Source organism: Pelmatolapia mariae, linkage group LG15, assembly GCF_036321145.2.
Source record: "Pelmatolapia mariae isolate MD_Pm_ZW linkage group LG15, Pm_UMD_F_2, whole genome shotgun sequence".
NCBI lineage: Eukaryota > Metazoa > Chordata > Actinopteri > Cichliformes > Cichlidae > Pelmatolapia > Pelmatolapia mariae.
Genome location: NC_086240.1, coordinates 40047415 through 40065008, shown reverse-complemented (window position 1 = coordinate 40065008; position 17594 = coordinate 40047415). Strand labels below are relative to the sequence as shown.

General features: G+C 40.2%; 1 protein-coding gene across 4 annotated transcripts in view; it reads left to right on the top strand.

Moving 5' to 3' along the window:
• ptprfa (protein tyrosine phosphatase receptor type Fa) overlaps positions 1-17594 on the top strand; it is a 334388-nt gene that overhangs the window by 180488 nt on the left and 136306 nt on the right. For 3 of the 4 annotated variants that reach the window (XM_063496570.1, XM_063496569.1, XM_063496568.1), the window contains exon 7: positions 5942-6052. In XM_063496570.1, the coding sequence (XP_063352640.1) occupies positions 5942-6052 (111 nt within the window). Of the gene's footprint in view, positions 1-2143; positions 2162-5941; positions 6053-17594 lie in introns of all 4 variants that reach the window. The other variant, XM_063496567.1, reaches the window with a different exon arrangement.

The following is a 17594-nucleotide window of genomic DNA, read 5'->3' as shown; positions in this document are numbered from 1 at the left end:
AAAAAGTGTTTAGTGAGGTCATGGATCTAATGAGCAGTAGGGTCATTTTGTGTTTGGCCACTAGAAAGAATACAGATTATGTACTGGTTTCATTTTACAGACCCAACTTTTACACCACGAAGTGAAAGGAGCGCATCTTTTGTATTTAACCAGGAGGGTCTGTGTGCTTCTTAAAAATAGAAATACTTAATCTCTCCTGAAATAAATAGGACTAATACAACCTGGGGAAACCAAAATAACTCAAAACTCTTCAGGGTTGAATTATAGCCAGAAAGTGGAATAATTAGTCATCGGCAGCCGAACTTTAAGCGAGGAATTATTGATTGAACCTTCACATTAAAACTGCTGAAACTGGCCTAAGCAGTCATTAGAAGTGTAGAGCTGTTAGTTATCAAGCTTTATATAATGTTATCAGACAGTGACACACTTATTTACAGCCATGCATTTGTGATAATTAATACGTTTGTTTAAGTGTACGTTATTATCTTTTATTAGCTATTGTATCAACATAATATCTAAACTGAGCTAAAGGGGAGACACTAAAGAAGAACAGGATGAAAATATATTTGAGGTTGAAACCACTGAGCCAATTTCTGCTTTTGGAAGGGAATTCTGGAAATCTCTATCATTTTAATAGTTTAAAAAAAGCAAGAAAGAATCTAATTTTATGAATAAATTGCTCCATGGATCAGCCTCTGAAAAAATTCTTCTGTTAAAACTTTCAGGAAACAGAAGGAAACAAAAGTGTTGATTGGCGACTTCAAATGGGAGGAAAAAGGCACTTTGAGAATGGAAATGGACTGGCTGAGCCCTGAAATCCTCTAAGACTACAAGCCACATTCATACTTATGTATTCACATATACACTTATACTTTATTAAATACACTTTAAGCACTACCTCTTATCCATAGACACTTATTTTGGAATCACTAATTACCATAACAGGATGTCTTTGTACTGTGGTAGTTAGCCAGGATACCTGGAGGACACATGTGCAGGTACAGGTAGAATATGCAAAAGCCATGCAGAGAAGCATCTTGCTATCAGGTGATAGCGGCAAAAATTTTCATTCACATGTGAGGGAAGCAAAACTGTCTCAAAGTTAAAGACAGAGAGAAGGAAAGTACAAAAAATCTACATTTTCATCACCATGTCTCCCTTTAATTGACAACGTTTCTTTATAAAAGAAGGCGATCTTAATCTTTGTCTCTTGTCATTATATCTGCCTTGACTGTAATGTTTAAAACACAACATTTATTTTCTAGAAACTAATGTCAGTAAAACACAGAAGCATCCATACTGGGAGAAACAAATCTCAGATCATTCGGTTGTTCAGCCCTGAATGCTGCACAGAGAAAACACTGATGAGCATTTAGATGACCCAAATAAAGTGACAAGTGCTATAAAAATACATCTGTAATATGCTAATGCACTGTGCTAATTATGAAGCTAGTAGAGTTCTCAGCCACTGAGGCAGCAACGTAAGAGTACATTTCAGGACGCATGAAGGTTTCTGTGCATTGCATCAGAAGGAGAGCAGGCTGTGTTCTGCAGGAGAACATGAAAAAGCACCTCAAAGCAGGCCTGTTGTTGGTGAATGAGGGTCAAGTGTTTGATAGCTTGGTGCTTTCAGGGAAAAAGCAGGTGTGGGGTTTTATGATGAGTAGCTTTATGATCACAACAGGAAGCCAGCTCAGTGGCGCAAATAGCCAGGTGTGCAACTCAAATAAGTACTGTGTTACAGTAAATAAGTAGATGCACAAATGACAGACTGCCAGTCGGAGCTGTGTGAAGATACATTACTGAAACTGTTTGTGCTTTCCAGATCTCGTGGGGAAAATAAATCACGTGTCTAGTGAAGAAAATGGTTTTCACTCAGAAAACATTTTCCACAGTTGTCATTTATGAAATTGGTTTTGGTTGAAAATAAACATTCAGTTTATTTCTCCCTCTGTGCCAACACTTGAACTTATTCAGCACTGAATAATATCAGAAATATTTACAGAGATGATGTTTTTTGAATAGGGAGAGCCTAGCTTCCTCTTATCTGTTTGCTCTCCTGCCTTCTTGTCTTTCTGCTTCACTTCTTCTCTTTATACTAATGCTTATCTTTAATCTTATTTGCATTCAAATTACCTCACAGGTGGTACACCAATAAGAGGTAAGAATGCTGGCTACAGAAAAACATCTACTCATCCTCCCTTTCTCCTTCATCGCCTTCATCCTTCTCTCCACCTCGATGTGTCCCCATTTCCAGCCCTCTGTCCTTTTGCCTGTTCCAACACTTTCTTTGCCTTCAGCACATAACCGTGCACAGGTGTGTATGGCCTTGAAAGAGGCGGGTAAAAAGTTTTCAAATTCAGAAAACCAGGAAATATTAACGCCTGTCTGCCGAGCTTCATGAGTACTTATTTTGGTTGAGGTCTCACTTTAAATTTCGGTGCAGCTGAACTTCGGTGCAAACTCAACTGCTGTTGAGTTTGCCAGTCGTATAAAACAGAGTTGGACATTTTTTTTATCAAATGCAAAATAATGCCATTTTGATATAATATGCAATCGTTTGTATTTTGCTACTACTTACTATACACATGCAAGAAGGAAGAGTTCACCTTCAGAATGAGAATGCAGCACTGAAGACAAACTGCAGCTGCTTTCTATCAAACAGCTGTTTTACTCCATTTTCATGGTGTCGTGTTATCAGAGTGGAAGCAAGGACAGTGGCGTGCAGAGGACTCACTAAAATGTAGACTCATATTTTAAACAGTGCCTAACAATTATTATTTACCCTCCAAAATAAATGAAGAATTGGACGTGAAGTGTCTCAAAAGGAACTGTTTAAAGTTCTGTGTCATTCATTCTGTCAGCATGAAAGCACAACAATTTGTGTCAATCAGCATGAATTTTCTAATGATTTCTCCCCACTGGAGTGAGACTGTGCTCACACTGATTACAGCCAAGGCACCCAGGAGGTATTGTACTCAGATGCCCAAATCTTAGAGAGCCCTTTCGATGTGTAAGAGGAGTGGCTGTACTCGGAGGTCTTCACCCTCTCTCTGACAAACAGAAAGACGCCGTTTTCTTCATCTGCTCTTCCTTCGGTGACTACCCACCGCTCATGGCCACAAATCAGGGTGGTAAAGCAGACCGAATGGTCAGTTGGTAGCATCGCTTTAATGCTCAGCTGTCTCTTTACCCCAGCCGACTGGTACAATCTTTGCAGTCATGCGGTGAATCTACCTTGAAATGTAATAAATCAGATAAGCTTCAGATTGGATCGGCCCGTTCCTAGAACATTTTGCTCTTACATGGTTCCCACTCATGCATGCTACATACACACTCATATAAGGCTCGAGGTGTGAAGGTAAAGGAAGTTCTGGTAGAGAACAACATTCTGTTCAGGGCTTCATACTTTTCTATGTGTGACAAGACACCTTCTCCTGCAGCACCCGTCAGCCTTTTTCATGCCAAGAGGCCAAAGCAAACATCCATCAGCTCAGGAGAGAGTGACGCACTTTCTTCAGGAGGTGCTGAATGTCCAATGAGACAAACAGTCATCGCTAAAATGGAAATAGAGAATGATTCAATCTTCAGCAACGTGAGGTATTGCTCCTCAGTCGCCTGGACACTCTTTGGGAGAAACTTTAGAAAGAAGAGCTCTCTTAATCAGTATTTTGACCCAAGGATTTCTGATATGTACATGTACAGTGTGTGTGTGTGTGTGTGTGTGTGTGTGTGTGTGTGTGTGTGTGTGTGTGTGTGTGATGGAGAGAACGAGAGAAAGTGGGAGATTGTTTAAGGACATACATCGCTGCACAATGTCCTTGCATCCCAGATGAAGGTTGTTCCTCCTCCATCTCTGGGCTCACTGTCTGCACCAGATCCACCCGGGATGCTGCCACACACACATTTTCTTTTCTTAAACTGGCTTCACACACCCATCCCATGTTGCATTTCAGGATTGTATTCTGAAATATGTACATTTTTATTTCTCATAGTTTTACTGTGCGCTGCTACACTGCATGATGTATGTCACGGTCAACACATAAAACCACATTATTACTAAACACATGTTGCTTTCTTTCTCAAAGCTAACCTCACCAATGACAGCTCATTTTACATTTTTCTAAATGCTATGAAATTGCAAAAGAAGCTTTTTGGTGTGATTGGATGTAGATCACCATGTCAGGTATGTATTGTGTTTATATAGCAGTGATCAGTGGAGGTTAGTTTTAGTGTTACTGAAGGCTTTGAACAATCAGGGCTTTCATGCATTAACATTTTAACGTCTGAAAATGACAAGCTGTTGAATCCCTGGGACACTTTCAGCAATTAGGCCAAAGTCTTCTGTTTCACTTGTTTCTGTTCTGTTCAAGAATTTGAAAGTGTTTTGATTGACAGTCAGAATAAACAGCTCAGATTGCTTCTTAGGAGTCCTGTAGCGCAGCAGTCAATTTTGAAATGGTGCTGCCAGAAAAACAGGAAATTAAATTTCATGGCCAATTGTGTTTAGCAGTACATCGCTTATTTAGACTTTCAAACAAATGTCTTCAATTTCCATCCATTTGAACAAAAACAGTTTTATTAAATGGAATCTGTTCTGTTCATTTCCAGGTCCAGGTTTGTATTGTAGAGCTCAACTAATGTTGCTTTGCGTGATTCAGATGTCAAAATATTCCTTTTTTGATCTTAAATTGGCCCCTCAGTTTATTCAGAAAAAAAATGTTTTTGTTTGAAATTTTGGATGTTAAACATCCAAGTTTGGAACAGCACATCTGTGACAGAAAATAAGGAAAATCAGAACAGCCTCCCTTTAAAAAAGAATCATATTTACATGGTTGTGTCGCTACAAGACATTTTTAGCTATACTGTAGATTAAAACACATTTTGACAGTGATAGCTGTGCCAGTGCATTTCTATCCCAGGGTGTCAAATGCTGCTTTTCTGTCTGATGTTGCAAAGAAGAATGAGAGGTTAAAAGAATAACGGTCATTTTCATAAATTTGGGGGGGGGGGGTACCTGTTTTTTTTTTTTAACACAAACACAAAAAACTCCAAAATAAGTCAGCACTCTCCCAAACTCTTTACAACAATGTTTCTTGTGCTTATAACTAGTTTTCCCCAACATACCCCTGACTGCAGTTTTATTTGATACTGTTACATGTTCATGTTTTGCTTTGCTGACATGGGAAACTGTAGATTTTAGAGTATCTAATTTGGAGTATTTTTAATGAATTTATCTGATAAATAATGTGGTTTGCTTTTGTGGTTAATTGTGGTTAATAGAACATCCAAGGAGTCTGTGATCCAGTTTTATTTAATTTGGACGCCACTTGGCACTAATCAGCAGATACCTGTGTCTGTGCGTGGCACCTGTAAAGTTTATGAATGCAGCTATCTAACCACGTTTACTAGTGTTAACTTACATCTTAGCACTCCATCCTCTTACTTCTGGCTCCAAAAAGCACAACGTGATGATGCTAAGAAAATATTCATCTTCAGTTTTTAAAATGTAGCCTGCAGAAACCAAGAGGTTACCTTATGCACGTCCCTGGTTTAAATATGAAGCCTTGCAAAGACTTCATACAAGTTGGGAGTGAAAGACGTGTTGTCATAAACCTGATGTGTCACAGAATGGTTACCGTAGTTGTGCATATCTTGACAAATGTCAGTATTTGAAACCCTGGAATGAGAAAATGCTGGAAAGCCTGAGTCAGCACAATAAAAGCTAATTGTTAAAGTTGTCATAAATAATAAGATCAAATGATAAAACTTAAAGAAAACATGTTAGTTAGTTGTATAGATTTGGATTCAGATTTCTGCTCAGCCAAGTTATGGGTAGCTTTACGTTTGGACGATCAGGCTAACACCTGGACAGTGTGTCTGTGTGTCTCCATGTGTGTGGTGCAGATCTTAACTGTGACATTTTAACCTCCCTCCCCAGGAGCGCTTCAGATTGAAAACAGCGAGGAGTCGGACCAGGGCAAATACGAGTGTGTGGCTGTCAACAGCGCTGGGACTCGTTATTCGGCTCCGGCTAACCTTTATGTTCGAGGTAAGCTCCCTCTTGACCTCGGCCGCCCCCCTCCCTGCTGCCGTTCGGGTCACCGCCTGCAGCAAAAACGGTGCTCTCTCGTCACCTCCGGCTCTGCCTCCTGAATGCTAACAGGAAAACTGCCTCTCCGGATGTGACTGCAGTGAAAATCAAACCTCCAGCCTCACACTGTCATTTCCTGATCTTTCTGCCTCTCTGTCTCGTCTCTGTCTCCTGGGTGCTGATTTATGTATTTTGCTCCTCTGCTCTGTTGTTACTTCGCTTGACCTGCCTAACCTCACAGTGACCTGGGGGGATGTTTATACTCGTCAGGGGTGAAAGAGAGTTTGGCTGCGGTTCTGCCTTTTTGTTTTGGGGCAGTGGAGGTTTTACGTGTGGGGTCTTGCCTCAAAAGAGAAGCTGACACCTTCACGTCGCAAATGGGGAAAAAGTGGAGAGGAAATCCCCTCCATGCAGTTGGCTGGATGTAAAGCAGCAAAGCCAGCAGGGTGAAAGGAAGCCTCAGGCTTTCTCAAAAGTCTTGTCAACAAACAAGTCAATTAGCCTCAGCCAATATCAGGTTCTCAAAGGCAATTTTCAAAGCATGCTGTTGATTCATTTCTCCTTTTAATCTCGTTTTCGTTTGACAGCTCTCTTTGATGCAGTCGGACTTAAAATCATTTGAAAGCTTCTGCATAATAAATACAGCTATTACCCAAATCTTTAGTGCTGTTTAACTGGAGCTGTTGTATCGTGTTTTCGATCATGTCGAGCATTGCTTCTTAAACCGTTGCCCCACAATCTATTTTCCCCCAGTGTGTCAAACAAAGACAGGCAGAGATGTTTGGTTTGATTTTTCCCTCACCAAGTTCATCTCTGATCACAGAGCTAATGTGTAAAATTCGTTCTTTCATTCATTCCATCTGCACAAGAAAGGAGGAGATACCTGCAATAATCCTGTGCCCTGCCAACAAGCCTACATGCCACTGGAGTCACTGGGTAAGATTTGGGCCCAGTTTCAAGGCTTAAATTGCCGTATCCAGCACAGAACTACAAACAGGAGCTTGGATTTTAGCAGCTTGTTACGTCTGGCATTATTAGCCATTTCTGGATCTACATGCTCCTTTAATTTCAAACAAGCATCAGGGCACCATTGAGAGTTAAAAACAGTCCAAATTCTTCCAGTGGTGCTGTTCTCCTAGGTGGTAAAAGAACATTCTTCCATGGAAAAGAGGATTAGAAGGTAGCAGAAAGGTAGCTCGCTAGCTGACAGCCAAAGGTGACATGCTCTGGTCTGATGGTAGAACAATGCCCGATTTTAAGGATTAAGTTGCAGCGTTCAGCACAAGAAACATGCAAATGACAGACTTTAGAGACAGCAGCTTCGATTTTATGCACTTGTTGTATGACGTCATGACCCAGTTCACACAACTCACTGAAATACCAACAATGTTAGTGAAGCTGTTAGTACAGACAGGTCCTTCTCAGTCTGAGAACAAGGACTCTGTTTATACAGTGAGGTCATACTGTGGAGATACGTTTTTTATATTCAATATAAGCAGGAAGAATTATCACAGGGAGCAATGGCTTTTCAGATCCCCACTGCACAGATCTGTTGCAGAAACACTGAAACTTTACTCGTTTTACGACTTCTTGCAGGTTAGTTCAGGCTAAAGTGGTTCAGCAACAAGTCCATAGCAGGACAAAGCAACATGTAATGAGATCAAACAAATACAGATAAACAGATTCAAATAGTTTTTAAAGGAGAAAAGACGGGTTTTGAGTTTCAAGTTCTCAACATTTCCGGCTGTTCTCAGTTCCTCCACTCAGACTGCTCCAGCAGCTCGGGGCATGAAAGCTAAAAGCTGCCTCCCCATGGGGTTTTGTCCTTTACTTTGGAAAAACTAGCAGATTTGTGCTGGAGGACCTGAGGGTCTTTGCTAGTTCATACACTGTCAGCATGTCAGACATATATAGTGGAGCAAGACAATGAAGTGCTTTAAAAACAAGTAAAAAGAAATACAGTCAATAAGGTCACTGACAGATGGCCACTGCAGGGACTTTACAACTGCTGTAATATGTTTTCTCTCCTTCTGGTCCTCGTAGGCACTCGGGCTGTAGGATGCTGGATTAGTTGGAGATGATTTATAACAATTTCAGGTAGACTAGATAGAAAGGTTTTGCAGTAGTCAAGCTTGTTGAGTAATTAGTGACAAAGTATTGCCATTTAAGAGAAAAAACCCCAGATTTTCTGCCTGTTCATGTTAAGATAAATCCTGTATACACCACACTGAGCTTGCTTGGATATTATAAAGTGAACACATCATAGCAGGTGTAGGATGCTGAAGGTCATAGTCCAACAGGAAAACAATAAGGGTGCAGATGTTGCAGGACCATGCAGAAAAAGATGGAAATCAACTCCCTGCCAAAATGTTATTTTTACTATGTGGATGTATGGTAGAAATTAAAAGATATTTGTAATCATTTTACCACATGTATTACAGGAGATATTATATAAAGAGCAAAAAAAAAATCTAATAGAGCAGACTGTGGTCATTTAGTGGATGAATTTAAGTTGTAAAGGAGGGGTTTGTGTCCTGTGTTCAATCAAAATCAGTAGCAACTGGTTTTCACACGTGGGATTTATGCATGTAAACATTGCTACTTTGATACAAAAGTTTGCCAAGAATATATCCCGCGAGCTAGGACGGATCCTTTTTTCTGTGTTGATCATAGCAGATTCTGACTGTATAATCTCAAGTCCACAACAGAAACCGAGGCTCATCAGATCAGCCAACACTTTTCCAGTCTCTGTTGTTCAGTTCTGGTGAGACTGAGAGTCCTGCAGACTTCCTGACAGGAGATGCACCTGGTGTCATCTTCTGCAGTTTCACTTTCTTTGGCAGGAAACTTTTCGTGTGTGACAAAAATACTGAGGTAAAACCTTTTTAAAAATGTATTATGAGGTTTAGGTTAAGTATGTGGTGCTTTTCCAGTATTCTTCAATGAAACTGCAGAGTGAAAACAGCAGGAGTGACGATCCTGATGCAGCGTTAATTAAAATGGTACAGAAACGATACCAACACGGGAAAACAAAGCAATGCAAAAATGGGCAAAAGACTTGATAGGGCATGTGACTTCCTTCTTTACTGTAATCTTAAACACAGTTTAAAAGCGCATTCATTCATTTCATTTTGAAATACACTTGAACTTATAGCCAAATTTGCCCCATTTTGTGTGTGTGTGTGTGTGTGTGTGTGTTCCTGTCTAGCTATCTTTGTGAGGACCGAAATCTGCATTCTACTATACTTGTGAGAACCAACAGTCACTTGTGAGGACACACTCACGGGTCCTCACAAGTTTGAAGCCTTTTTGAGGTTCAAAATGTATTTTTAGTGTCAGGGTTACAATTAGGTTATGGTTAGGTTTAGGGTTAGGGTTAGGCATTAATTTTTGATGGTTAGGGTAAGGGGCTAGGGAAAGCATTATGTCAATGAGATGTCCCCACAAGGATATAAATACACGTGTGTGTGTGTGTGTGTGTGTGTGTGTGTGTGTGTGTGTGTGTGTGTGTGTGTGTGTGTGCCTTTCTTGAAAGTACATATGTGTGAACAGATGTACATTTTTTATCTACTTAACACGGCATGTGCATCATTTTCCAAATAACAGATCGTAGCAGAGCACTCAGAATAACATAAAAAACTTGCCTTTGGGAACTAAAGAAAACTGTCAGTTAACCATCTTGGTAGTGAAGAAAATGAAGGCATAGTTTTGAGGACACTTTGTTTGTCTTCCACATAAATGTACATATTTGATCTCATTTTACAAGAAGCATCCTCCACTGAGCCACCAACAAGAACCGCAGCCAACAAAGTGAGAATATAAAGCATGTGACTTGTTCTGTTTCTGCTTCTCTTTTCAAGGTTCCTGCCTATGTTGATTTAACCTGTAACCTCTCTAGGTGTGCCAGCATTTGCGTTTCCATTTTCATCTCACACTGTGGCTTCTGAGCAATCACTGCAACATATGTCACAAATATGTTGCCAATGTGTCTGTCTTCCTTCCCTACCAGTATCTCTCTTCATCTTTTTTTAGTTTCTCTCTCTATATTTGTCGCTCTGGTCCACAGTCTCGTTTCCACTCAGGTGTCAGTCATATACTTTGACCGTATATGTTACTTCTCATGTCTCTAAATGCTTATCCTCCTACCTGCACATGAAGACAGCTGCATTTTATTGTTTAACATGCTTTGCTTTGTTTTCACTTCTTCTTCTGATGGACGTGAGAGAATATTTTTGGGAGTGAATGTGTGTCAATATTTAGTCCATCTATAAGATATTACTTGGAAAGCACAGGAAGTTCTTTGGTCCATTTAGCTTTTAAATATTTTTTTAACTTAAACATCAACTGGCTTTAGTGCCCTATAGATGCACTTTAACACAACCATATGATTGACGGGGTCTAATAGTATTTTAGTGCCTATATAGAGAAAATTAGATAAAAATGCAAAGAGTAATTAATATTTACTCAAGGTTCACTAACTTTTGTTGAGCTTTCAAAGCTGTAAAAATAGGGAAGAAATTAAAAGCCTTCATTTATTATTAAGTTTGCAGTTCCACAGACGTGTGATCCTGTCATTTGTAGGTTATAGATTGAGAGTTGAGGTTTTTTTGTTTTTGTTTTTACAATATTTTCTTTCCAGTAAGTGTCCTCCAGTAAGCTGTGGCACTAATGGATGGCAAGTCTTACATCAGCAGCATTCTCAAAATCTCTAAATTCATTAACTTACTGGAAAAGCCTCGTTATTAGGCTAAGTTGCCTAAGAATGTGTAAGTCAATGCTGCTTATGTAAAGCTTATAAAGTGTACAGAAAATACAGTTGGTTCTTAAGAAAGTGACACAATTAAAGTTAAAATTAAACTGTCATGCTGCAAGTGCAGACTCTCAGCTTTATTTCAAGGGTTGAAACCAATGAACCACCAAACAACTGGTCATTGTGCAAATTCATGTAATCAGGAATAAAATGTTTCTGTTTAATAGTTTGTCCAGAATCTTTTGCAGGAAGCGCCTCCCTGAAACCACAGCTCTCTTTATGACTCTTTGATTCCAGACTTTTTCTGCAGCTCTTTTCTTCGGCAGCCTTCAACTTTTTTCTGCAACAGTACGATCCAACTCGTTCAGCTGACTGACAGTCAGCCACTTTACCTCTAAAAACTTCTGGGTTTGTTTTTAAAGCATGTTTTGGGTCATTACGTATGTTCCCATCTGCTCTGTCTAGTCAATCCTGCAGAAATATGCTGATTCTGAGCAGAAGGTATGTTGGCCAATTTCAGAATTCACACTTCTGTCATATGTCACATCATCAGTAAACAGCAGTGACTCAGTGCCACTGAAAGTCAAACATGCCCTGACTTCGTACTGTCTTCAGCATGTTTTTAGTCAGTGATCATGAGTCTATAAGTTTTTCTCTTAGAATTTTGTTACAGACTGATGTTAAATTTTCACAGCGTGGTGAACTTGGTAAACGTGGATAATGGTGTTCCTACCTCCTGATAGGCACTTTACTTGGGTGGAAGTTCTGAAGGAGTTTTTCTCTACCATCAAAAGGATCCTGTGATCACTCAGAACGGTTGAGTTGAAATTATTTCCAAACTTTGTACCTGTTGAACAGATGAAGGAAATACTGATACTTTAGCATGGAGGAGGAGTCGAGCATGATAATAACAGACAGACTGGTGCAGCATCTGCAGTGATGCTGATACTGTACTGGTCCCTTGTGATAAAGAGAGAGACATTGATTTACTGGTTGATCTACTAACCCTAACCCTTACTACCTACTGTGGAACTGTGGATAGTGACCAAAAGAATTGGACTGCCGATCCTTGCAGTAGAAATGAGCTTCCTCCAGACAGTCTCTTAGTTTGCCCCTATAGAGTGGACCGTGGCCTTTCAGGAGAGGCCCACAGTAAAGGCACTGCTTTCAGACATATGACCAGCACCTCCTAGATGAGGGGTTTCTGACACACCTGGGGGAGACACAGTGCAAACATTATGACTCTATCTCACTATTCCCCCCAGAAAAGCTTAAGGCGGTGCCTAGGGGGAGGGAGGTTTGAGTATCTCTACTTACTTCATCCTGGCAACCCGTGGTAAATGAATGTAAAGATGAATACCCTCAAATCAAAGCTGAGAGTTTGCACTTTAGGCTCATATTTACCATATGACTGTAAAAATATCAATGATTGTGTCAATGTCTAAATATGGATGGACCCAACTGGGTAAAATTCAAAGTTTTTTCCCACGTACAATGACAATAAAGGGCTATTCTATTCTATTCTATTCTATTCTGTTCTCAATGCTCCCGGTATCTGCTCTGTCTGTGGGTGAGAGTAACATTCACAGGTTCAGAGGACTTAGCAGATTTACAACTCTGATTAAAAAAACTATAGTAACAATGTTTATCTTTTCATCAGCCAGTGGGTAAAAAAGTGTCCAAGGAGATTGTCCTTTGAATTCGGTATTAGCTAATCCGATGCACCTCCATAGAAATGAATCTGCTCTAAGTACGGACTGGGTTCATGGTAGAATAATTTCCAAGGTGAGTGTTGGATTAATCCTGTTAGGGCAGCATGTTTATGTGCTCATTGATTTCAGGGTGCTGTGTGGCTGAGCTCCCCCCACAGTCAATGAGCAGAATAAATGTGAGCGGTAACACAATGTCTGCTTTGTGTGCCTAATGAAGTCTGGTTGTCAGCAAGCCTCGACCTCCTTAATGCTGTCTTAATTCACAGGCTGTGGAGGGCTCAGATGCTGCAGCAGTGTTAAAGACAGGGAAGTGTGTGTGTGACTGGGGGGTCGGGGGTGGGGTCCTTACTGTGAGACTTTAAGATCTCCCTGTGTGCCTTATTCTTGTTACGTTAGAGTGTATCTTTCATTGTGTGCATGGTGGGTTTGCGTTGGGTTGTCACATGCCATATGGTGTGTGTGTGTGTGTGTGTGTGTGTGTGTGTGTGTGTGTGTGTGTGTGTGTGTGTGTGTGTGTGTGTGTGTGTGTGTGCCACTGATGTGTACAGGCTGTTTTTCACTCATTAACGGATAAGCAGATATTTGCCTGTTTTACTCTCTCTGTTTCTCCTTGTCTTCTTCCTCCCACTCCTTATTTTGCCCCTCTCGTTGTTTCTTTTTTTTCTTTCTCACTTTATCTTAAATCCCTCCATCGCCATTGCACCCCGCCATCCAAAAAAACCAATCCAAATCTCACCACTCAGATCAACGGGAAGGTTGGTTCTTTCACTCTTTACCCTCTTAAAGCCAAGGCCTGGCAGACTGGAGCCGTGCCGCGCCTGCATCTCGCTTGGCGCCTCAGGCCCGTCCCGGCCTCTCTCAGGACCCCAACCCTACAGTGCAACCACCCTGCCCCTCACCTCCACTGATGTTCAACCCACCCCCACCCTGCTTTAATATATGAGCAGCATCACATCCTGCTCTATGCACCCTGCTTCATTAAAAAATGTGAAATGAGCATGTCTTACTTTAAATGTCATAAATGCACATAAAGATGTTGAAAAAATGAATTTCCCACCAGGAAAGGATTACACTGAGGACGTGGCACTGAGTTGGTGTTGTAAGGCATCTAGGGAGCTGCTGTATTTTCTACAAAGGCAACAAATCTGTAAACCACAGCAAATTGTTAATAAAGATTTCAAATTTGTCCTGGTGAACTTGCAGGAAAGGGAAGATAATTATTATCTAATGCCTGATTGGAACGACAGCATGTGTTTAAAACAACAAGCACTTAGCCGTGCTGTCTGCGTGTATAAACGCTGTAGAAGAATGGGCTGTTCTAAAGAGCTCACTGAACTTCAGCATGTTACTGTAAAGGATGCCATCCATCCAGCAAATCAGTTTGTGAAGTTTCTTCCCTTTAGATATGCCATAATCAACTTTAAGTGGCGTCATTGCAAAGAGGAAGTGTTTAGGAACCAAAGCAAATCAGCCATGCAGTGGCAGAACACGTAAAGTGGGGTCACTGAATCCACATTGTGTGTAAAAGTCATCCAGGCACTGCGAGCTTCATAGCATGGGCTTTCCAGAGCCCAACAGCTCCTGTAAGTGTAATGTGTTTCCATACACAGCTCCAAAACACATTATTATTAGTGTTAGTGTTAGATTTTCGACTGTGGACAAGAAGCTTGTGGATCACGACGGGATCGTGAATACGAACTTTAACTTTACATTTAAACAGACCAGCTCCACAGTTGCAAATGATTTTCTACGACCAAAAACTTTGAGAAATGAAGCTTATCTTCTCTGAGTCACCTAACAGTCTATCTTAAATCAGGTTTATGGATATATTGTTGCTTAGAACATCTGTCAGCAAATCAGTTGTTAGTCTGGTTACTCTTTGACAAATCTTCTTAACAGCCTAACTGTCATGGAAGATTTTTGCACTTTTTATAAAACTGTTTTTCAGGACAGTGACACGATAATGATACATGTAGTATATGCCAATCTCACACGCCTCACAACTTTCCTGGTTAAAATGGAGCAGAGTGTTTGCATAACATATCTGGTTTCAGAGTTTGTGCTCACTTCACAAAATGTTGCATCAGTCTCATGAGGTCCTCTCCAGCATGCTGATCATGTTTTTGTTGTCGTGGCTAATTCAAAGGCATGGCTCATCCCAGCTCTCATCTGCTGCCTGACCGTCATTACGCTGAGCGGCAGGCTCTGAGCTCACACTGCTTTTACCATTCTCTCCTCTTGTCTGCTACAGAACTACACTCTGCAAGAAAGAAAAAAGAGATAGCCTCAGACATGTTTACAGCTTTTTCCAAGACTCTTACTGCTGGATCATTAATAGCAGAATGTGGAGGAGCTCAGAAATTGAAGTGGAAGTGAACTACTAGAGGAGAGAATTGCAGCTCTAGCCCTAGTGTTTGTGTCTGATATGTGAATTTACAGCCTTGTAGTGCCGCTTGTTTCCCTTGTCTTTATATCTGAGGTCAGTGAATGGTGCCGATCGATACTGCACTTAGTTTTAAATCTCCATAACATTATTTAGCTAATTTGACCAACTGTGTTATTCTTGATTGTTCAAAAAGGGAAGTTAAATTTAATCCTGACAGATTACTTTCCAAGGTGAAATGACACATTTAAAATTAAAGAAGCAATAAAAGTAAATAGATGAGAAGACTGGAACAATTAATAGTGTTTATATGATTCTGAAAAAGGTTTTTTTGTAGTGAGTTCTCATTTAAAAAGAGGAATGCAATCCAGTCAAACCCACTTATCATCAAAATGTATTAAATGAGAGTTCTATAAAAAAAAGCTACTTACATTTCTCCCGGCAAACTGTGCGGGAACAACAACAGTACATGTGTAGAATCTGTCGTGATGCAACAAGTCCATGAAATCCTTTGGATACATCAGCAACATCTGGTTGCACGGGGAAAATGGTGGTGAGGGGTTTTTGGACAGCTGTTATTAGGCTGAAATCAGCTGCAGAGAGAGGGCTGCACCGAAAAACTCTTTGTGATTGTTTTGGTTGCTAGCAGGGTGCCCTGCAGTGGAAGTCTGAAAAAGCTTCTCTATTTCCAGTTTGAGCTGCAGTTTTCGCAGTTTCAATATTACTTGGCAGACGAGTATTTTTCATGGAAGCTAACGCCAAGTACGGTTTCCTACTAGTGACCAGAACAACCAGAAGGAGGTTTTTGGTACCATAGACCACCTGTGACTAGTTTCACACAAGCAAGTGCCATCAACAACAACAACAATAACACATTTTTCCATTGCAATTGGCTGTTTACAGACGGTCACCAACGCGACTCTAGGTCTGTGATATTGAGGCCTTAGCAATGTATCTATGACCAGTGTTGGGTTTTTTGGAGGTTATCATATCTGTAAATGAGACTGGAGTGCTAAGCTATGAGCTAGCGCTAGCAACTTTCATAGGCTGTATATGGACAACGCACCTACACAGAGCTGCTAATTAGTGTTAAGTAACAGACTAATAAAATATTTGAATTTTACTCACCAAAATAGAAGCAAAGTCATGGAAAATTTGCGCTACACAGCAAACCAGATAATTTGTCATCTAATTTCCTTAACAAAAAATAAATAAATAAATAAACAATTCACTAATACTACAAACACTATAACGAGGAGGTGAGCCCTAGCAGACACTGATCAGCTGCACCCGTCAGTCAACACGAACATTGTGCAGTAATCAAAGTCTGTTTCTTTACTTTGATCACAAACCATACAGATAAAAAGGCCTCACATAAATCTGTGTAACTTCATTTGTGTTTTCAGCTGCATTGCTGTTATGTTTCAAACATTTCTTGATTTCTATGTATCCAAATATGTGAAACCCAAATATGGACCCTCTCCTCACACTAATGGTGTTTGTTGCTTTTTGTCAGAAATGACATCAGTTAGTAGATTACAGGGTTTACAGCAACCTATTATGGATAGTTATTATGTCTTATTGATTTTTTAAAAATGTTTTTAAAAATTCGTACGAGTAACGGTTGCAGTACGTAATTGTACCAGCATCTTTATTTTCTAGTGAGCTGATAAAACAAACATCCTGTAACAGTTAATGAAAAAGATTTTGGGCTGCAAAGTCACTTCTACAAAAATAAGTTTAATATTTTACACAAAACTGAAAAACAGCAGAAACTCTAGAATAAATGGCAGTATATTGTGTTATAACCTGCAGTTCACTTGAAGGAAAGTTTGGCTTATTAATGTGAAATTAAGGAAAAAATGATACAGTGAACATTAAACTTAAAGCTGAGCTCCTGTTGGTCCAGTTAAAGAGAAAAGAGATGCCAGTTAGTATAAAAGTCCTTTCTCCCATTCATTTCTTCATGAGTAAGCATGCTGCTGCTGCCTCTACACCTATGCTGCTGCATGCACACCCCTCACAGTGCACACAGATGTTCGCTTCCCCATTCATTGCAGCTTCTCCATCTTAGCTTCTTCTACAACTGTAGCTCTTTCTTTATTAGGGCTTGGCTTCAGAAGTTTGCCTCAACTATCCCTCCTCCCTTCTCCTTCTCCTTCCCTTTCCCTTCTTTCTCTCGTCTCTTTTCTCTGGCATGCCAGTAAAAAAACGAGTCTGTCTGCATTTTAACTCTTGTTGGTCTTAACATGTATCTCTTACTGTTCAAAGTTATCTTGGCTACTAAGTTTGATTTCAGTTTCACTCTAGTATCAGTACTTACATCCACCATCAGGCCATCATCCAGATTAAATGTTGCAGTAACACCATCATGTTTAACTTCAGAGTTGATAACTGTCATCGTAGTGTGACCATCCTCCATGTCCATGGGTGACTTTTTAATTGACTAACATAAGAATATGATGATTTTCACAGTTCTGGCCAGCATGCCCCAGTCTCACAGTTTTGCTAAGTATTGAACGCAAACACGTCAGTTTTAAATGTCTTGAATCAAACATTCATATGAAGTGCAAACGAATTAGTTTGATGAAGTACCATGCAGGCGTAAAATGCACTATATGGTTAGATTTCTTTTATCCATCACACAGTCCCATC